This window comes from Sciurus carolinensis, chromosome 3 (genome assembly GCF_902686445.1).
Source record: "Sciurus carolinensis chromosome 3, mSciCar1.2, whole genome shotgun sequence".
Taxonomy (NCBI): domain Eukaryota; kingdom Metazoa; phylum Chordata; class Mammalia; order Rodentia; family Sciuridae; genus Sciurus; species Sciurus carolinensis.
Genome location: NC_062215.1, coordinates 92,569,679 through 92,593,512, shown reverse-complemented (window position 1 = coordinate 92,593,512; position 23,834 = coordinate 92,569,679). Strand labels below are relative to the sequence as shown.

The 23,834-nt window shown below is 31.7% G+C and overlaps 1 protein-coding gene across 1 annotated transcript in view; it reads left to right on the top strand.

The window, feature by feature from the left end:
* The window catches only part of Lrp1b (LDL receptor related protein 1B), a 1,852,169-nt gene that overhangs the window by 1,495,393 nt on the left and 332,942 nt on the right, over positions 1-23,834 (top strand). The window contains 1 exon segment of the mRNA XM_047543195.1: positions 2,706-2,910. Within this exon segment, the coding sequence (XP_047399151.1) occupies positions 2,706-2,910 (205 nt within the window).

The window sequence follows — 23,834 nt, the reverse complement described above, 5'->3', positions numbered from 1 at the left end:
TTTCACTTTGATGAAGTAAATTTAAGAATAGGACATCTTAAATTAAAATGAAAAGAAAACAAACAGTAACTGGAAAACAAACTTTGCAAACAGCTATGTTTCCAAAAATTAGGTATTTAAAACAGTCAAGTAGTCTACATCTGTTGGCTGACATGATGAGCAGAGGTTTAAATAAGATTTGTAAGGATTTTACGAGATGGATTGCACCTTTTTGATTGAGTAAGATAAAACAAAGTAGAAAAATGTTATGGGAATGTGGGGGTAACTGTCAGAAAGGAAGCAGTTATAAAGAAAACTGAAGCACAAAGCACAGGTTAGGCAGAAAAGCAATATGCATTTATGGAATTTTACTCTCAAACAATGTATCACAGTTATTTGTTCAGTAGAAAATTAGTTTTTTCTTCAATGGAACAAATAAGCAAAACCCTGGCCAATCCAGCCTTAACCAAGCAGAAATAGAAGAGCTCCATTTACTTAAGGTGAAGAGAAATTGAAGAATAAAAAGCAATGACAGATAACCACTGACCCTGACCTCTTGTCAGAAGAAAGGATTAGATAAATTACTCAGTGTTAAATATAAATCTGGGTTGGAAGTAATATTAGACTTAATTCATTTAATTGAACACCAATTTATACATAAAAACTCTGAAGGCTTAGGGGCAAATGGATTCCTCCAGCAGCTTGGGTAACAGTTCAGATGGACACAAGCCTTCCAATGCCCTGGCAGAGCCAGCTCTGCTCACATCACTGCTTGGTCACCATGCAGCGTATTCTGACTTAACTACACTTACCACCATGGTTCACCAATAGAATCTCAAAACAGTAATAAATGTCTTACAGTAAGAATAAAAGAGTTGGTCAAAGGGACTTTATGACTCAATTTTGGAATAAACACAGGGAAACCATTCATAATATTTTATAAATTCATAATTTTAATTGCTAAGTGCTTTATCCTAAAACTATTTATTACATACATTAAAATTTACATTTTCATCTTGCATACGGTACAATGTATATTTGAATTACTGAACATGCCAAAATATTTTAACTGGAATATTATTTGAAATTAAAGTTGAAATAAGAAGAAGACATTTTTTATCATCATGTATATCAATGACACTTTCAAATTCATATTATAAGTTACTTAACAGAAAATTTTAAATAAAATTCTAAATTTTGAATGGAAGTTAAATATCTTGAGTTCAAAACTTTGCTCAGATACTGCTTATTTGTACAATTTTTATTACACAAGCTCTCTAGGTCTCTGCTTTCTTATCTGTGAAATGGTAATGTGAAAGGAACACTAATACTTCAAAAATTCTCTAATTCTAAAGCTAACAATTTAAGAAAACATCATGGACAAATTGTCAATTTAAAACCTCATACTTATGAGTAACTTTTTATATGTTTTAATTAACTAAATATTTTATTTTAAAGTCACATTTATGAGTAAAACTGCAAACAGTTTATGAAATTGGAATGTCCTAATTTTTTTCAAATTTACTAATTCACAAGACTAAATATTTTTGCAATTGGTAACTTTAATTTTTGTATTCTCTGAAATAGATGAAAATGAAATGAATATTTTAACAAAGAGTAAAGATGATCCAGATTTCCTCAATAGATATGGATTGTTTTTTAATTATCAAGTAGCTGTTGTGAACTTGATTATTGTCCAAAAATAAATTTTTGCAAAATATTCAAAGAAAAACACATATTGTGTAATTGTGTTGACTATAATTCTAAATTGCCTTTACATGGTTAAATGTAGGAATAATATATGCAATCTTGCTGTAAATACTAAATATTATATGACAGTTTTCTTTGTGACTATTAGAAATGAGGTTTTTCATATTTTAAAGCAGACAACCTATCATCCTCATTCCCTTCCATCTTCTTTCCTTCTCTCCTTAAGCATCAAAAACTTTACTTCAAATAAACTCTTAAGGACAACCCAATAGATAAAACCAAAAATGAGAACCTGTTTTAGTACAAATATGGCTTGGAGACTGCAACCTGACAGCTTTTGTACTCTTCCAGTGATTTTTAAGGGCATCCCTAGAAACCTAGGTCTTTCACAAAGTATCAGTTCACAAACACAGATTTAAACAGCAGATGTTGTTTTTAAGAATTTGAGAGTCACCCCTAAAATTCAAAAACGATATTGTGATTACTAAATCAACTAAGAGAGGAGGAAAAAAAAGAGAAATATGCAAGTTTGATAATTTTTTTCTTTAAAAAGTATGTAGATGAGAATGTAGAATATAAAAAGCAAAGCTAGAAGTGGAGAGGGATTTTGACTTTCATTAATTATAGAAGAAAATATAGTTAATATAAGCATGTCCAAAGTGATCACTCTAGATCTGCTTCTATGCAGTTCATAGAAAATTTAATATTATTGTTTTTTTACCTGATAAAAGTAAATCCTCATTGTGCATCAAATTGACTCAACTTAATTAAATTGAAGGAATTTACAGGATAATTGACTTTCGGAAATGGTTTCTAAGCTTAGGAAACTGGGAAAAATGTGCATAAAAATATAATAACCATATCTCCTCTTATCACCTAGATTTCCTTAAGGGTCAAAGACTAGATGCCAAATAAATTTACTTGTTTTAAAATGTTGGTCTTGCTGTGTTTATACAGTGTTTTTACTCTGAACAAAATTTTTAATTATTTATTATTTTAATTTTAATTTTAATTAGCTTAATGTTTTGGACTAACTGGAATGAACAACATCCAAGTATCATGAGATCTACCCTGACTGGGAAAAATGCTCAAGTGGTGGTCAGTACAGATATACTTACTCCAAATGGACTCACTATTGACCACCGTGCAGAAAAGTTGTATTTCTCAGATGGAAGCTTAGGAAAAATTGAAAGGTGTGAATACGATGGATCCCAGAGACATGTAAGTTAATAGAGAATTTTTATGTTATAGATTTATACAATGATACATTTGAAAAATATTTGCTTTTCACTTTTCTAAAATATGCATATCAAAGAATTTTGAAATAACTAATTGCTTGAACCAATCCAATTGAATAGCTAATCAATTCAGGACAGAAAACAATCTCTGTGGATAATATTTTGAAAACTTTCTTCATATGCATTTGCTGCCATAGAGGCATCTGATCTTTTGTAAACTTTATTCTGGAGAGCCAATAATGAATTTTCTCCTAGTTATTAATTGAACTGGAACTGTTTGAGTGATTTGCATATGCTTCATTGCTATTTATAGTTTTCAAAAATGTGAAATGAAATTGGTTAGTTGCCCAAGCACAAAAGAAAATTAGGAAAGAATGAAATGCTCATTTGTATTTTGGTCCTTGAAGCAATCTTAGAAGTTTCGAAGACAGGAGAATGAGATTTCTCTCATAGTCAGGCTGATTCTACTCCATGGTCTCTCTATTACCTCTGAGTTTCAAATGAAATGTTAGTAGAAGAGTCCTTATGCTGTCCCTGGAAAATTCATTCTGAAGGTATTCAGGGCATTAAGAATGGATAAATTCAAGTCCCTCCTCTTATCCTATGAAGAATAACATTTTTGGAATCCGAAAATAAAAAATGGTTAGAGGGTTAGACCAGGCTGATTATACCACTGGAGAATTCCTTATCTACCTTACCTCATTCCAGGCCCTGCTGGAAACATAACATGAACCTCAGTTTCTTCAGTCCTCTCTGAATTAAGGAAGGTCTGAGAAGGGGGAACAGATAGTGAATGTTGGTAGCCTAATGGACTCTATTGTCTCTATAATAATAACAATCTTACAGTGCTGAAGCTGAGAGAACATGTAAATGAATAAGAGTGCCAGTATTCCACTAAAATTTTATTTAAAGAAACAAGGGACCAATAGTAGATCATAGTTTACTAATTTCTAATATATATGCTTGTGCAAAATTTAAATTCATCTTAAAGTGTGTGTGTGTGTGTGTGTGTGTGTTTATGTGCATGTGTTTGTGAGTTTCTTTAAAAAGGAAGCTGTCCATTGATTTACAATCTGGTACAGGGACCTCATCATATTGTGGAGTAGCTCTTTTGAGTAGCACACATAAAGGAGAGTACAGTGTTTAAACAACAAGCTCAATTTGACGTTATTCTCTTTGTGCTAAAGGCAATAATCTTGAATCAAAGAAACATACTAAATTCTTGATCTGTCTTTTCTGATTAATGACCATGTGACCTTAGGCAAATTATTTAACCTTTATATTTCTCAGTTTTCTGATATGCAAAGTCTCCACCTAACTTTGAGAATTATTGTGAGGATATACTAGAAAAATATTTGATTTAAAATAGAGCATAGAAAATCTAAATGAACCTAGTGGTTAATGTTTTTGAAACATGAGTGTGATCTTCACCCTGTGGTACAATGGAACACTGGTACTTATTCTTGCTATCTAATTGTAATTGTGTACCCACTGACCAACCAATCCCCATTCCCCCACCTCCTCTGTATCTATTAGAATAGTAACCACTATTCTTCTCTTTCCTTCTGTATGGTTGGCTTTTAAAAATTCCACAAGTGAGTGAGATCATGCAGCATTTGTCTATGTTTCATTTATTTCACTTACCGTAATGTCTGAACAGTACCTCTGTTTCCATGAATGAAAGATATCCATCATTTTATGGATATATGTATTTTGTGATATATGTACCCCATGGTCTTTATCCATTCATCTGCTGATAAACACTTAGATTGGTTCTAAATATTGGCTATTGTAAAGAGCATACTGCACTATGTGTGGAGAAATCTCTCTGACATAATGATTTCATTTTCTTTAGATAAATACCCAGTAGTATGATTTTGGGATAAGTTGATTGCTCTATTTCAATTTTGGGAGGGAATCTCTATACCCTTTTCCCTAATGGCTGTACAAATTTACATTCCCACCAACAGTTCTCATTTCTTTACTTCCATGCCAGCATTTATTATTTTTTATTTTTCATAGAGCAATTTTAATTGGGATGAGGTGATATCATATCATAGTATTGATTTTCATTTCCCTGTTGGCTAGTAATGTTGAACATTCTCATAAACCTGTTGGCCATTTGTATTTCTACTTGGGTATTTTGCCTGTTTTTAAACCAGATTATTATTGTTAATTTTATGGAATTACTTGAGTTCCTTATATATTCTGGGTGTTAACCCTGTCAAATATATTGGTTGCAGATATTTCATCTCATTCTGTATGCTGACCTTTTGTTCTGTTGATTGTGTCCTACCTTGTACATTAATTCTTCAGTATAATACCATTTGTCTAATTTTTGCTTTTGTTGCCTGTCCTTTTGAGTTCTTATTAAAAACATATTTGCCCATAAAAGTATAATGAACTATTTCCTTGTGTTTTCTTCTATTAGTTTTATAGTATCAGGTCTTACATTTAAGTCTTTAATCCATTTTAAGTTGATTTATTCAATGGCGAGAGATAGGAGTCTCATAGCATTTTTCTGCCTGTGAATATCCAATTTTATTGAAGAGACTGTCTTTTACCCTGTGTATACTCTCGAGAGTTTTTTTTTTTTAGAATATCTGTTTACTATAAAAGAGTAGATCTATTTTTGTCTTCTATATTAAGCATTATATGCCTGTTATTATGCTAATACCATGCAGTTATGTTCACTACAGTTTTGCAGTATATTTTGAAGTAAGATAGTGTGAGGTCTCCAGTTTTGTTCTTTACTCTCTAGATGACTTTGTCTATTCAGGGTCTTTAATTATTTCATATGAATTGTACAACTGTTTTTTCTATTTCTTTGAAGATATTACAGGATTGGATCTGAAGATTGTTTTGGGTAGTATGGACATTGTGACAATATTGATTCTTTGAATTCATGTACATTGGCTATCTTTCCATTTATTGGTGATACAGTTTAAAATTTTTCACCAGTGCTTTGTAGTTTTTACCGTATAGTTCTTTTCCTCCTTGGTTAAATAAATTCCTAAGCATTCTTTATTTTTTTTTAAGCACAGATCGTAAACAGAATTGCTTTCTTATTTCTTTTTTTTAAGGTAGTATAGAACCTCAACTGATATTAATATGCTGATTTTGTGTTTTGCAACTTTGACAAAGCAGTTTGTTCCAACAGTGGTTTTTTTTGTTGTTTGTTTTTGCCTTTAAAATCTCTTAGATTTTTATTTATTTAAGATAATATCATCATATCATCTGCAAAAAGGAGCAATTTGACTTCTTCTTTTCCTTTTAGGATGCATTTTATTTCTTTCTCTTACCTAATTACTGTAGCTAGGACCTCCAGCACTATAAGAATAAAATGTGGAACTGGGTATCCTTATCTTCTTTTAGATATTAAAAAAATCTTCATTTTCAATATTTCCTCATTTGTTATGATGTTAACAGTAGGTGTGTCATCTTGTGTTGAGGTATACTTCCTCTGTTCTGTACTATTTTTGCTTTTGTGGCCTCATTTAAAACATCTAACATGAAAAATGATAAAAAGTATTTGTGCATTTTTTTAACCTGAAGCTCCTGTTAATGTGGGAAAACTCAGAGGTAAATAATTAGATTATGAGAATTGTAACATAATCTGTTCATCCTAGTTGGAACAGACTAACTGGGTGGTAACTGTAGGCAGGTGGGGTATGGATAACAGGTGGGTCACTGGGGGTGTTCCCTGGAGAGGTGCGTCTTCCCTGTAGTCACTTCCTCTTCTGTCTTTGCTTCCTGATGCCACCATAAGCTGAGCAGTTGCCCTTCAGAGCCACCATTCCCCATGAGGTTCTTCCTCACCTCAGATCCAGGGCAAAGGAGTAAGCCCTTTATGAACCAAGACCTTTGAGACCATGAACCTCAGATAAACTTTTCTTCCTTTAAGTTGTTCTTAGTGGGTGATCAGTATTCCCTCATCTTTGTTGTCATTGTTATGGTTTAGATATGAGATTTCTCCAAAAAGCTTGTGTGTGAGACAATATAAGAACATTAAGAGGTAAAATGGTTATGAGAGTCTTAACCTAATCAGTGCATTAATCCACTTGAATGGATTAACTAGGTGGTAACTATAGGCAGATAAGGTGTGGCTGTAGGAGGTGGGTCACTGAGAATGTACCTTTGGGGGTTATCTTTTGTCCTTGTTAAGGGGAACTCTGTCTCTGTTTCTTGGTGGTCATGTCCTGAGCTTCTTTCCTGCACCACATTCTTCTGCCAAGATGCTGTGTCTTACCTTGGACCCAGAACAATGGAGCCAGCCACCTATGAACTGAGACCTCTGTAATGATAAGTGCCAAATAAATTTTTTTCCTCTAAAATTATTCTTATCAGGTCTTATGATCACAGTAGAGAAAAAGCTGACCAAAACAGTCATGTAAAATTTATTTTTTTGTTTTTTTTAGTTGTACATGACAGTAGAATGTATTTTCAAAATACATATATCATACATGGAGTATAACTCCCATTCTTGTTGTTGTATATGATGTAGAGTTACAATCATATTCTCATAAGAAAGTTATGTTTGATTTATTCTATTGTCTTTCCGATTCCCATTGCTCCTCCCTCCCAGCACTCCCCCAGTCTAATTCAGTGAACCTGTACTTCTTCCTTTGTCCCACCTGTTGTACACAAATGGGGTACATCATTTCATTTCTATGGTTGTGCATGATTTAGGTTCATACTATTTGTGTAATCATACATATACATAGGGCAATGATGTCTGTCTCATTTATTGATTCTTGATTTTACATCTTGTGCTTTAGGAGTTTTATTTAGAAATTTGGTTCCTAAGTTGACATAATGGAGAGGTAGGCCTGCTTTTTCTTCTACTAAGCACAAGGTCTCTGGTCTAATGCCTAGGTCCTTCATCCACTTTGAGTTGAGTTTTGTGCAGGATGAGAGATAGGGGTTTATTTTCATTTTATCATGTATGGATTCCCACTTTTCCCAGCACCATTTGTTGAAGAGGTTATCTTTATTCCAATGTATGTTTATGGTGCCATTGTCTAGCATGAGATAAGTGAATTTATGTGGGTTTGTCACTGTGTTTTCTATCTTGTACCCTTAGTCTTCTTGTCTGTCAATGTGCAAATACCATTCTGTTTTTATCACTGTAGCTTTGTATTATAATTTAAGATCTGCTTCAATTTTCTTGTTCAGAATTGCTTTGGCTATTCTGGGCCTATTATTTTTCCAAATGAATTTTATGACTGCTTTTTATATTTCAATGAAGGATGCCTTTGGAATTTTAATGAGAAATTCATTAAATCTGTATAGAGTTTTTGGTAGTATGGCCAGTTTGACAATATTAATTCTGCCTCTCCAAGAACATGGGAGATCTTTCCATCTTCTAAGATCTTATTCACTTTCTTTATTCAGCGTTTTATAGTTTTCCTTATAGACATTTTTCACCTCTTTTGTTAATATTTTATTTTTTGGAGGCTATTGTGAATGGGGTAGGTATCTTTATTTCCCTTTTAGTCGATTCATCACTGATGTATAGGAATGCAATTGACTTATGGGTGTTAATTTTATATCCTGCTACTTTGCTGAATTCATTTTGAGTTACAGAAGTTTTCTGTTGGAGTTTTTTGGGTCTTCTATATATAGAATCATGTTGTCAATTCATAGGGATAGTTTGAGCTCCTCTTTGTGTATTAGATCACTTTCATTTCTTTCTTCTGTCTAATTGTTCTGGCTAGATTTTCCAGGACTATGTTAAATAAAAGTGGTGAAAGAGGGCATCCCTGTCTTGTTTCAGTTTTAAGAGGGAATGCTTTCATTTTTTTCTCCATTTTCAATGATGTTTCCCTTGAATTTATCATTTATAACTTGTATAGTTTTGTGGTATGTCTTAGTATCCCTAGTATCCTTAGTATCCCTAGTGTTCTGAACATTATCAGGTGATGAATTTTGTCAAATGCTTTTTCTGCATTTATTGAGATAATCATGTGATTTTTGTCTTTAAATCTCTTGATGTGATGAATTACTTTTATTGATTTCTGTATGTTCAACCAACTTTGCATCCCGGGATGAATCCCACTTGATCATGGTGCACTATCTTTTTTTTTATTATTTATTTATTTTTTTATTTTTTATTTTTTACAGACTGCACTTTGATTCACCAATATTTTATTAAGAATTTTTGTGTCTATGTTCATCAGGTATATTGGTGTAAAGTATTCTTACCTTGTGTCTCTGTCTGGTTTTGGTATCAGGGTGGTACTAGCTTCATAGAATGTATTTGGAAAGATTCTCTTCTTTTCTATTTCATGGAATAATTTGAAGAGTATTGGTGTTAGTTTTTCTTTGATGGTCTGGTAGAACTTGACTGAGAAACTGCCTGGTCCTGGACTTTTCTTTTTGTTAAACTTTTGATGGAGTTTTCAATTTTATTCCCAAAATTGATCTGTTTAAAATTTCTATATTCTCCTGATTCAGCTTGGGTAGGTCATATGTCTCTAGAAATTTGTCAATGTATTCAAGATTTTCTATTTTATTAGAGTAAAAATTATCAAAATAGTTTTAGATTATCATCCATATTTCAACAGTTCCCATTGCAATAATTCTTATTGAAGTTAACTTCCTATATTTTCTCTGTGATTCACTCCTAATGTTGTCCTTTATCTCACAGATCAGTTTAATTATGTACATTCTGAACTCCTTCTGTGACATTTCTTCCACTGTGGGATCAATGGATTCTGTAATTGGAGTATCGTGGTGTGTTTGAGGTGATTTTTTTCCCTTGATTTTTCATGTTGTTTGTCTACCCATCTAACCATATGGATCTGGGCAGTAGAGATTCTCCCCTATGGACTTACAGTGTCCCTGAACTGAAGGTTTCCAGAACCTCACCATTTAGTGGGAGACAAATAATAATAGCCAAAAATGTGAAGGATTAAACCAAATATTTTCTACTGTGATATCTGTGATGTTATTTGTCACAATAAACAGAAATAATATGATCAGTTTTTGCCTACAATAAAAATAGCAAGTTTGCAAAAGGGTTTACTATTTCAAACAGTGAACAGGGAAAGAACAAAAGTGACATAGAATGGGATGATTATGAGGGAGGAGGAGAGAAGATAGAAGTAAAATATTAAAGGAACAGTGAAAGAGAGAATAATAGAGATTGGCTGTTAGTGGAATAAAAGAGATAAAGAGTGAAGGGAAAAAGATGAGAGAAATAAATATATATAGTAAAAATTCTAAAAAATTAAAAATATAAATAAAAATAAAAGAATATAAGACAAAACTGAAATATATCAATCAATCATCCTAGTCCTCAAAAAACTGATTCATGAAAAAGCACTCCCTTCAATAATGCTAGTAATGAAAAAAAATTAGTATTATAAATATTCATGAACCATCAAGGACAAAATTAAAAAAAAGAAAAATGAAAAGAGAGAGAGAGAAAAAAAACTTAATGAAAAGTTAAAGAATTCTTTCCATTGGAATTCAAAAGTTCATAAGTTTTAATTATGTCATGGGAAAGGTTTTTGTTACATAAATGAGCTGCACATTCTTAACATTCTTTAAAATGTATTCAAGAGACTATTGGCTATTTTCAAAACTTTGAACACTGCCTTTTTCATCTCTTAAGACTTCTGAGTTTTATATCAACTTACTAATCACTGCACTATCAATCACTATACTACACAGGTTATATCACCTGTATTGATTTGCATATGCTGAATCAGTCTTGCATCTCTGAACTGAGTCACACTCAACCATGTGAATAATCTTTATGATGTGCTATTAAGTTTGGTTTGTTTGATTTTTGCATTAGTCTTCATCAGGGATATTGACATGTAGTAGTCTTGTTTTTGTTGTTGTGTCTTCTTTTGAGTTTTGATATCAGGATGATACTGACCTCATAGACTGCATGCTACTGGTGTTGTAGGCATGGTTTAAGCATTTAATATTTTTTCTAATTTTCATAATACTTCCACATGGTTAACATTATTTTGACAGCTCTCATATCACTGAGAAGGAAAATTAGGCATAAAGAGATTTAGTCACATAGGGACATCTGGTTCCATATGGGGGCAGGATTCTGCCATGGTGGTCTCACTCTAGAACCTATGCTTTCAACCATCATGACACACATGAAAGTATTTTCATTTAGAGAAACAGAATCAACGAGTACAAAATAAGTGTATTTCTACATGCCTTTCAGCTAGCATTAAACTTGTTCTCTCTTACTTTCTAATATTTTTAAACATTTCTTATGTATTATTCAAAGTCAATATTTTGATTCATTGGTGAGTATAAAACAATATTTAATAAATTCTGAAGTTATCCTTATTTACTTAATGAACTACTTTTGCTCCTTTGCAAAGTAGAATCACTATTACTCGCTTGTCAGTACACATCACATTATTTAAGACACATTTTAGGGACCTTCCTGAAACCAATGAAGAAAACAGCATTCAGATTTAAGTGGCACATTGCCCCCTTTAAAACTGCATCTCATAAAGTTATAGAGCTTTTATTTTCCTCTTGAAAATGTTCTTTATGTATTCCTCTCTATTATGCCAGGGCAAACTAATCATTTGAAGATAGTGTCAACAAAGTTTTTTCAAAAGAGGGAGATCAGAATTTTCCCCCATTATCATTTCAAGGGCATCATGTTAGTTAGCTTTTTATTATTGTGGCAAAATACTTGACAAGAACAACTTAGAGAAGGAAACATTTATTTTGTACTCAGTTTCAGAAGTTCAGTTCATGATCAGCAGACTCCATTCATCTGGGCCTGAGGTGAAGCAGAACATCATAGGCTGTGGGGAATCCTGGTGGAGGAAAACTCCCCAGCTCAAGGGAGCAGGGAAGAAAATAGAGAGAGAGTGCAAGCAGCTAGAGATAAATTATAATCCTCAAGGGCACAGTCCCAGTGATCTACTTCCTCTAGTCATGTCCTACCTTCCTATAGTTACTACCTAGTACATTCAAATTATTAATCCATCAAATGGATGAATCGATCAAATGGATTGATACACTTCTAGTTCTCATAATCTAACAACTTCATCTCTGAACATTCCTGCATTCACACTTGAGCCTTTGAGGGGACACTTCATAACCAAACCATAACACACACACACACCACAACATTTTATGTGAAACTATTTAATAGATATTCCAAGGTTTAGACAAGTGTCACAACCCCTCTTCCCTGGCCTGTGTTATATCAAGACTTTCTTTCTGCTTTCAGTATTCCTTTTACCTTTGTGTTTTGATATGTCCATTGTTTAAGTGCATTCCAAATAATGTAATGGGAAAAGGAATAACTAAATGTTTACTTATTCAAATTCAAACTTAATATTTATTAATTTATATACTCTCATTTTTATTAAAGATATGTAGAAAAATAAATAGTAGGAAGGGAAATTGAAAGTTTATTTAATCCTTTAAAAAATAGATTCTTAGTGAAATACAGAATTTAAATGTTACTTTTGATAAGAACTAATTGTGTTAATTTTGCTGAGTTTCTAATATCCCTATCTTTATATCTAACTTAGGCATAAAAACAAATGACAGTCAAAGTCAACACAAATTTTATGTTCCCTAACTTTATGAAAATGTATAGAATTCATTGTGAATTCACAGTGGTAGAAAACATTCTCCCTGACTTTGAATGTAGTTGAAGAGATAAAAAATATGCTCAAAGATTGATAATGATACTAATATGAATTATTAACATTTCATTATAGTACTCAATATTTTGAGGCCAAATATTATATTCAAAACAGAATTACTGTTATGAATTTTAATACCCAGTCTTTCCTTAGACCATAAATTCATGCACAGAGTGTTCTTTTATAAATGGTACCTTCATGAATAGTGTCATCCATCATTCAGTATACTAGTGCCTAGATTTGCTCTGGAACTCAGCAACCATTGTTATTTAGCTTTGAAAAGAGAAGACAATTCACCTGCCTAACAATGTTTATGGGAAACAGGTGTCTTTTACTTACTACATTAAAGAAAAGCACTGTCAATTGTCTAGTCCATTCAGGATGCTATAACAAAATACCACTCCTATTTTGTTGCTCTTTAACAACCATATTAGTATAATTGATATGTATCTATTTAATTCATGTCATTTTTTTTCACATCAGTCCGCACAACACACTGTACAAGGCACAGAGGAAATGTATAATAGGGTAAATATACAATGTAAAAAGAATGATATTTAGGGAGTTGAAAGCATAGTTGTTAAGATCTACAGATTCTGTAGAAGACTCATATTATCCATTTTATAATAGAAGAAAATATGTGAACATTATTCAATGTATAAAATGAAGAAATGATGAAGCAATGAAATACAAAGGAGTGACCAGGGCTACAACAATATCAGAAAGGAAGTTTTGCCTGCTGAATTGTACATTTTCCAACTTTAATGAGGAGGCAATAGAAGAAAGTGATTTTAAGAGTGAAGTGAGCAAACATTCCCAAGGGAGGGGACAGTTTAGAAAGAAGCTACATATTACAGTCTAGGATATTTAAAAGGGTGTGCCTTTATTGAAAGGAAAGCAACCTACATTTATGTTTTTTGATATTAAAGTGTGGAGAGATTCTTACAACTTTGGTACTATTTGATTGCAAGCACAGGAGAAAATTAAATTATCTTTTGGATAATACAGTTTTAATGATACAGTGAAACTTTAAGGGACCTAAAATCTGAAACATACACAATAAATTCTGAGACTGAGACAAGTGAATTTTCTGACAACATAAGTTTGAAGATGCCATGACTCTGTCCAAAGTGCACTTGAGGAGCTTGTGTTCTTCTTAGTATCATAGAAATTAAACTGTGGTCAATTGCCTTTGCAAAACAATGTGTTAAACAAAGTCTGGGAGTCTTTTGGCTTACATTACATCCTGTAATCTTTAGTCTGCTCATGTGCATTAGAAATCTTCGGAATAGAACATATTACATAGATTTCGTTCTGAGTAGAAAACCAACTTTTTAACCTGGTGTGTAATGGGCTCACATGTTTGTAAATATTTAAAATGTTCTAATATGCAATTAACAAGTAATTCAGTCTATCATATTAATATTATAAAATCCATTGCTGCTAGGAGTGGTGCTGCATGCCTGTAATCCCAATCGCTCAGAAATCTGAGGCAGTAGGATCGAGAGTTCAAAGTCAGCCTCAGCAACTTAGCGAGGCCCTAAGCAACTCTGCAAGATCCTGTCTCAAAATAAAAAATAAAAAGGGCTGGGGATGTGACTCTGTGGCTCAGTGGTTAAATGCCCTGAGTTCAAACCCCTATTGAAAAATAAATTAAAAAATCATTGCTAATCAGTAAGTTAGAAAACAGATTCTTTTCAAAGAGAAAAAAATAGAAAAATATGTATATGAAAATATTTTTCTTTTTTAATTAAAGTTAATAAGCGCATTTATATGATTAATTTATTCTATCAAACTGAGAGTTAAGATTTATTATTTTATTTTACCTCAAAGTATGGTGGTCAAAGAAAAATACAAGTCCACACATTTAAATTAGACATATTAATAAAACAATAATTTTTTTAAATTTTAACATCACATTAGCTTGTATAGTGGTTTTACCAAAATATTTATTGAGAAATGTATTCTCTACTTAGTAATATATAGCTGAATGATCACAGATAATCTAAATATTAAGGCAAAAAATAAAAGAAAATGGACAATAAATTCATTCTGTTTCATTTTTATGTCTATTCTGTATCTGTTGTTTCTGTTGTTCTAGCAGCTGAAACAATAACTAATCTTGACAGGAGGGAAGACAGCATGATTATAGCCTTTCTTCCTGCAGTTGCCCTGTAAATGTTAATCATTTCTTGGAAGGCATGTGCTACCTGAGTGACACAATCCCATTCGAAGGGATGTTTATGTTCCTAGAAACTGAAATTGCTGATATTTCTTACCTCTGACACTATTTTGGAAACTGTGTCCAAAGCTCTTTTTATAGGTATTCCCTGGCACAAATACAAATCCATAGACACCTTTAGAATGAGAAAGATGCAGGGTAGTCTCTCTCCTAGATAACACAAAATGATGATATGAACTTTTCCAAATAATAAAAGTTTTTAAATAAACATATTATTTATAACTAAGACTAATCACAGGGATATTTGGTATTCTGTCTTTTCATATTTTCAAATATTTTATTTCTACTCATAAAGTCACTTATAGTTTTCCAAAATGGAATTTAAAAACCAACCCTTGCCTTTCTACCTTTCTTTTGTCCTTCCTTCCTTCCTTCCATTGTGTATGTATCTCTATTTATAATTCATCTCCTCTCTACTTTCTAGTCGACCTATCTCTAAGCACTCTACTCTTTTTGATAATAGTTTAAAAATATTATAAAATATTCAGAAACAAATTCTGAAACTTAAAAAATAGGTTTTGATGCCCAGAAAACTGAATTTCCAGACAACATAAGTTAAAAATTCTTAGTCAAATTAAAACCTTTCCCAATCACCAAAGAACAGAAGGTAGAATAATTTCAATGGTTTCAAAATTAAAATATTTGTATTTAATATTTTTAATTTTTGATGTAAAAATCAAAGTTGGTGCAGCAGATGCTAACACTTCAGTAAACTGAAAATCTTTCTAACATTAACTGGAAAAATTACTGTGTTATTTCACAGATTTGGAAGCTGAGTCCCCAAAATACTACATTAATTTCTCTTGAACCTGTATTTCATTTTTAATGACAATTATTATTTTAAAATCTCTTTTAGAGCCAATGTCCTCCTTTATAAATTAAAAGTCTTCTAACAACTCCATGTCTATTCTGACACAAAATTTTATATCTACCTTTATAGAAAACTTTTTAAAACTTGATACCTAAACCATAATATAAAGAAGAAAAATAAAGTGGGACATATTCCATTATATCAATACTCAAAAAAAGGAATAAATAAGAAAGTGATCAAAATTTTCACTTTTGCATAAATTCATCATGAATGTGACAGCTAAGAAGGCACACTCATATAAAGTATGTTGTACTGGAAGCTCAAATATTTGAGAGCAATGCTACCTTGAGTGATGAGATTTTCAAAATTGGTGATGAGTACATGAAAATGCTGTGACGAAATGAGGCAAAGTCATCCCTTAATTTATGGAGAAGTTGCTTTTCTTGAAGTATAAGTTCATAGAAAATCTCTATAAAATACTTATGTATAAATATCAAATTGAGTTAAATTATAGGTACAGATAATTACCAATAGGTTTTCACATTTATTTTGTGAAACAATGTTGTATACAACACTTTAAACCTAGGCTGAGTTTCAGAAAATTCATTGTATAGTACTGCCTTGTGTATTGTATGGCAATCAGATTCCTGATTCCTGGTCACCTCATTACCTAACCATGCTCCCACCCTACCTTGCCCCAGTCAAGAAACACACCAGCAACACTGTCCAAAAACATAGAGGGAATGAGACTGCCTCCATCAAGAACCATTAAGATGGGTAATTGTTTGAAAGGAAGACATAAAGATCGGTCTTTTCAGAGCAAGGGATCTTTGTACTCTGTCTAGAAGACCACAAGGACATTGGATGCCGGGCCTATCGACAGCTGCATAGATTGCAGACAATAGACAGTGCCTGTTTGTTAGCAGTTCTCTGAGGACTTTAATTGCAATGAATGAACCAATGAAATATAAAGAACTGACTTTATCCATTACCTTTTACATAAGATGCACTGTAATTGGGTATATCATGAAAAGCCTTTTGACTACTGAATCCTAAAAACACAGGTAGACACAGATTAGACACTTCTCTGAATTGAAGAACCATTCAATGTTCAGATGATTATTTGCAATATTGACTTTAATATATTTGTGGGCATCAATATCATTACCCTATGTACATGTATGATTACAAGAATGGCATGAATCTACATTGTGCACAACCATAGAAATGAAAAGTTGTACCTCATTTATGTACAAAGAATCAAAATGCAGTTTGTAAAAAGGAATAAAAAATATTTATTTAACTATTGATTATGAATTAGGACTATATAGGACTATGTGATAAAAAGTAAAGAATAAGAACAGAATTCTATGAAAAAATTAAAAATATTATGTAAAATATACTTACTTTCATGGAAATTTTAGTTTATAACAAGTGGGAAAAGATAGTGAACGCATTAATACACAGTCCTCCAAACTAGACACATTATTTATTTAATGGAAAGATGAATAGTATTTTCTTACCATGCTCATACAGTCATAATAAAATACTGGACAGAATGACATAAACCATCACCAGAAATTTATTTCTCAGAGTTTTAGGGGCAGGAAAATTGAGATTAAGTTGCCTTCATTAATGGGTTCTATTGCTCTTGCTGTGCCTTCACATGTCCTTTGCTTATTGGATGTGCAAAGAGAGAGAAAGAGACAGAGACAGAGACAAGAGGAGACATGAAATAAATGAATCTATTTCCTCTTATAATAAGGCCACCAATCCTATCAAAATAGGAACCAAAACTCCTTGGACTTCAATTAACCTTCAATACCTTCCTAAATACCCTGTCTCCAAATAAAATCCACTGGGGATTAGGACTTCCATAGAACTTTGGGAAGACATAATTCAGTTCATAGAAAATATACACCTAATTCTATGGGGAAAAAACACCTTCTCTATAAATTCATATCATTATTTTTAAAGAAGAACAGGGGCTGTGACTGAGGCTCAGTGGTAAAGCACTAGCCTAGCATGTGTGAGGCACTGGGTTTGATCCTCAGCACCACATAAAAATAAATAAATAAAATGAAAGTTAAAAAAAAAAAAGAAGAACAAATGTCCTAAATTAGCAACAAATAGCTTTAGGTTATAGAAGTATACATTATTTATTTTTGTTTCTCTATAATTTTTGAACATATATTAATGAGTGAGGGAAGAAATATACATTTGCTCTTACAGATGTTTTTAATTAAAACATTTTAATTTTGAGATGACTGTGGACTTAAAAGAAGTCATAAAGAATAATACAGAAAGACCAACATTACCTTTTGCCCAGTTTTCCCCAATGGTAACATCCTGGGAAAGTGATAATACAGTTTTACAACTGGAATATGGACACTGGTGCAGGAAAGACACAGAACTTTTCATCATCACAGTGTCTCATGTTGTTTTCTCACAGTCACACCTACTTTCCTCCTGTCTCAACCCCTCCAATTTTTTTTTTTTTTTTTTTTTTTTTTTTTTTTTGGCACCAGGGGTTGAACGCAGGGGCACTTTACCACTGAACTATATCCTCAGCCTTTTCTCATATTTTATGTAGAGACAAGATCTCACTTAGTTACTTAGGGCTTCCCTAAGTTGATGAGGTTGGCTTTGCGCTCACGGTTCTCCTGCCTCAGCTTCCAGAGTCAGTGGGATTACAGGAGTGGGCTTCTGTTCCTGGACCTCTCCTTTCTTAATCATTGGCAATCACTCATTCATTCTTCAATTCCATCATCTCATGATTTCAAGATTGCTATATAATGGAAACATATAGCATATTAATCTTTTGGGACTGATTTTTTTTTCCATTCAGCATAATTCTCTGGAGATATACCCATATTGTATATATAAGTGTAGTCTCTTCTCTTTCTTACTATTAGTGTTCTGTTAGACCAGGAACCTTCCCTTATAACTTCATTTATCTTTTATTACCTCCTTATTGACTATATCTCTGAATGCAATCACGTTAGGAAAGGTAGTTTCAACATGAAGTTTTGAGGAATATGACGGTTCATGGCAATTCACATCCTTCACTATAAGTGTGCTACAATATTTCTAACCATTCACTTGTTGAAGGACAGTGTGTATTTTAGAAACTAGAATTTGGGGCTATAATGAAAAAAACTGCCATGAACATTCATGTAAAAGTGAACATAATTCTTCATTACTTTGTGGTAAAGACAAAGGAATTCTATTGCTGGATCAAGTTAGTTGCATGTTTGGTTTTTTAAGAAACTGCCAAATTATTTTTCTCAAAGTCTACACCCATTTTATATTTCTACCTATAATTTATGATTGCTTAAAATATAGATAGTACAATTTTGCTAGACATACAGTTGTGTTTTCTATCATTTATCTTTTCTATATCATTTCTATAATTTGTCTTTTCATCATGCTCACATTTTTTCTGAAAAAATGCTTAACTTTTAATTAAGTACAATATATTAATTTTTATGAATTTTGCTTTTGTTATTAAGTTTTAGAAATCTTTGTCTATTTTTAAATCTGACAGATTTCACCATTTCAAAAAAATTTTGAGTTATACATTTTAGTTTGTGTTCCATTTTGTGTGTTTTCATATGGTCAGAAATTAGGTGAAGGTCTTTTTTGTTTTTTTGTTTTGCCTGTGGAGATCTATATTTTTTCTGTGTAATTGCTTGCTTACTTTCATGAAAACCATTTGGGCATATTCATGTGTGTTTACCCATCTGTATTTGGATTTTTGTTCTGTTCACTCACATATGAATTTACCCTTTACCCTATATAGATTTTTAGTGATTATTTGAAATGCTGGTATACATACATAACTTTTCTCTCTGTATTGTATCATTTTCCTAGTTTGAGTGACATTTTGAAATTTTACTTCCTTTTATCTTCTTTTAGCTTCCTCTACTTGTTATATAATTACCTTAGAATATTTTCTTTGCATACACTTAGAACTACACCAGTGTTATATCATTTTTCTGGCTTCAATCACAAAACTTAATTTAGGAAATGCAATATGAGAAAGAAAGTCTATTTAATTTAACCATATTTTTTTCTGCTTTCTTGAAGTTCGAGGAACTTCTCCTTTTATCATTTCTTTCTCCATTGTTTTAGAAAATTTATTTAGCCATTCTTCTAGGGAAGGTCTTTTGATAGAAAATTCTTCTAATTTCCTTTTTGTCTGAGTGTCTTTATTTCCTCCTTATTCCTGAAGGTATATTCCCTTGGTTTGGATTTCTGGGTGGAAATTTCTTTCCTTTTTGCATATGGCATGATTTATTAGAACTCAAAGACATGACATACAGGTCTTCTACCTAAAAGAAATAAAGATGGTGTGTTGTGATGACTACATTATATTGTCTGTAACTGTAATGTATGGATGTGACTACAGGGTATAATAAATTTCACATAAATATATGACTTTGTCAAATATAGATGCCAGAGTGATATTAAGAAAATAATGAAGAGAAACCTGAAATGAGTATTAAAGTACATTGTATTAAATTCTGACTCTGGTTCTGAAGTTCTTTAAGATTATGAGCAAATTAATCTTTTTGAATCTCAAATTCAAAATTTTGAACTAGGCTTAAGATTATCTTCACTTCTAATTCTCATTACTCTATCATTGGTTATGTGGGATTTAACTAAATCAGCAATGGATACAGCTTTTTATTCACTAATATGAATAATAATATGATGGTACAACTTGTTTTTTTAGTAATGGAAACTGTCTTTGTAGTAAAATAGAATATGCTACTTTTCAGGAAGCACTATGAATAGGCAGAAATTGATTTAGATTATGGAAATAGACATGGATTTGAAACTTGGATTTATGACCTTTTGTTTAATGAACCCATGATATTAAACTTTTCTATGTTTTGTTTCTACAAAATATGACTAAGTCATTTGTTCCTCATGGATGTATTTTGAGGAGTTAAAAATAACTACCATGTTAACCTGGTATCTAAAAATAGTTAACAAATGCTGATTCTCCTAAGTCACCATTTGAATTATGAACATTTTTTAAAAGACCAAATTTAAAATATTGCAACTATATTCAGGTACACAGACACATTTGTATGAATATGAATTCCAGTTAGAATAAATTATAATTTGCCTCATTATAAATTGTCTATTCTCAGATGCAAGTAATACTAGAATAGGCAGATTATTTTTCATCTTTGTATATTCAAAGTTATGTATTCCAAAGTCTGGTTCACTGATATATTCAGCAAATATTTAGTGAAGCAATGAGTAAATGAATGATACACTAAGATTAAAAATACAAAAAATGTTTCCCTCAATGAAAAAAAAAGTTTTTAAATAAGAAAAATATCAAATCTTAGCTATTTTGAAAGCTCCACCATCCAGGAAAATTTTCTGAAGTTGGTAACACTGATATTACTATTTGGTAAGATAAGAATGATATTGTAATAGGGCTAATGGTGTTTATTTACAACAAAATCCCTTTGATTTTAATCCACATACAATTCAGTGATGGTTCAGCTTGGTTAGTCTTGAAAATTAAAGTATTACTGAAGCTGGACTCTCTCAAAAGAGATGCATTTCTGGACAAATATAATAGTCAGTATCCGGGGCAACTAGTTTATTCACCCAGAAAATAACTGGTGTCCATTCAGCATGAGATGTTGATACTGATGAATTGATTTAATATTTCTTGGAAGCATTCAATTTGTTAGACATGAGGCAGAATTTTCAAAAGACTGGTACCCACCTGTTCTAACTACTTCAAGGTGGAAATTCATAAAAAAATGATTAAAATAACAGATAGAAAAGGAAAGATATTCTGCATGCATATATACACTTAGAAATATAAGTGTGTATGTACACAAACACACATTTCTTCCATATTATTTTTAATTAAAAGGTTTTATTTAAGAAGTTCTATATTAATTTTATTTGCAAACTAAATAGAAAGCTAGCACACAAATGAGTTTGAAAATATCTTCTTTTGTGAAATAAACCAGCAATTAAGGAGTAAAATGAGAGACTAAAATTCATATTTGAATTTAAGAAATTCATGCATCTTTCTCTATTCAGAATTTCTAAATAACTTTTTTATTGTTTTCAAGTTGATTTTAATATATTTTATGTTAGTTTTACACTCAGGATAGCCACCATGAGTTTGTTTAAGCTTAGAGAAATATGTTTCTGTGTTTGAATTTAAGAACATTTAGAATTCTAGTGAATGGATTAAATTAATTAGTTATTATTTCAACCATTTCAAAATGATTTAAACTAATGATTTATAAAACTTCAGGTACAATATGACTGCCAGTAAATAATGCAAGCATAAATTTATTCCTGAACTTCCTAGCAGTGAAGACATTAAGGGTAACCTATTAAATTATAGAGTACTTTGATTTGGTAGAAAGGAACAAAACTGTTAAGCATGAAATATAAATATTTTCTCTAGATCTTAGATTTAAAAGGTTACTGTAAAAAGATATTTTTATTTGCAAAATAAGATTTGAGAATACAAAAAATCTAATGAAATTCAAAGTGCTAAATTATTTCTATTAGCACATACTAATAAATATATCACCAAAAGAAATATGGTTGGGCATCAACACATAAAATATATAAAATAAACTAAAAATGAGCTAGCATTTAAAACTAAATGAAGTTTGTGAAATATGTGAGTTATTGCATAATTATGAAAGGTCAAGAAATAATATCTTAGAGATAAAATAAATAGTTAAATATTAACTATTAAAGGAGGAACTGCTAAAAACAAGAAACAGTGCAGAATAGTAAGCAAGTATTTCCACCAAGGTTCAAAGAGAATCCTATGACCATTAATGTAGCAATTGAAAATTTGAATAATCAGTAAATTATCCTTTTAATATGATAACTCCCATCATTAAGGTCTAAAGTATTCAGGTGTTTATTCCCAGGATTGAAGAATGACAGTAGGGAAAGAGGGTCATAACTCACTTTCTTCTGTTTGCATTGTGGAAAAGCTGAAGCTCATAAAATTGCTGGCCCATCTGCCTCCAGGGCTGCTGAAAGGTAGGGACATTGAAGGGCTTATTAGTTGAATGAAAAATAAATACCCCTCTGCCATAGTTTTTTTGTTTTGCCATAACAAAATATCTGATATAAAATGATTTTTAAAAATATATAATCTAATTTCTTGTAATTCTGGAAGATGGGAAGTCTGAGATCCAGGAGTAAGTAGGCTCTGTGTGTGGTGAGGGTACCTAGCAACACCTTCACAGGGTGAATGGGGTGAACACTATGTCTTATGGCACATGAATAGTGAATTCATGTCTTCAAACCTTTTGCAGGATCCTAATCCTACCTGTGAGGACTCCACTCTTATGAATTAACTGCCTGCTAAATGGCTGACCTCGAAGAATTTTCATCTTGGAGGTTAAGTTTTTGAAACATAAACTTTGGGGAATTGGCTGCAGTATAACACTATTTTGGCCCAAAATAGAAGAGAGCATACTTGTCTTAATGTATCCATGATTTATAAGAAGAGGCAGAACAGTTTCTTAACATGAAATATAAATTAGCATCCTCTAGTGAGCTTTATGTAATCATGATTCCTGAGTCCTTCAAGAATAATTAAATCAGAATTCCTTGAAGAGTCATGGGTGTCATATTTTAAAGCTCCCCTACTGATTTTATGCACAGTCAAACCTGGTATTCATCATAATAGGCTACTGTTGACAAAAAGGACAATTTACTCAGGGTGCAATCAAATATGTATTAAATGAGAGTATTAATTTTTAAAACTGCAATTTGAGAATACTTAAACAAGATAGAGTAAAAATATAGGTATAACCACCATGTTTGCTCACCTGATTCAGAATTTCTGGACGAGTTTTCATGAGAATCTTCATAATCTTGATATTCCATTGTACCTAGCACATTCTGAACAACATATGGGACACAGTTTATGAATTTTAAGAAGCACACAGAAATATCATCACTTTTTAGTTAATGGTACAGTATAAAATCATCCTTAATATACTTTCAATCCTCTGACTAAAAAAGAAACTTGATATTGCTAGTATGTATATATATAAATATATATATAAATACATATAAAATACATATGATACTTACTAAATAAGTGCTGGGAGAGAAAAGAGGAGAGAAAGTGAAGGAGAAAAAGAAAGAGCTCAGAAGAACATTTGGTAGAAAATCATAAT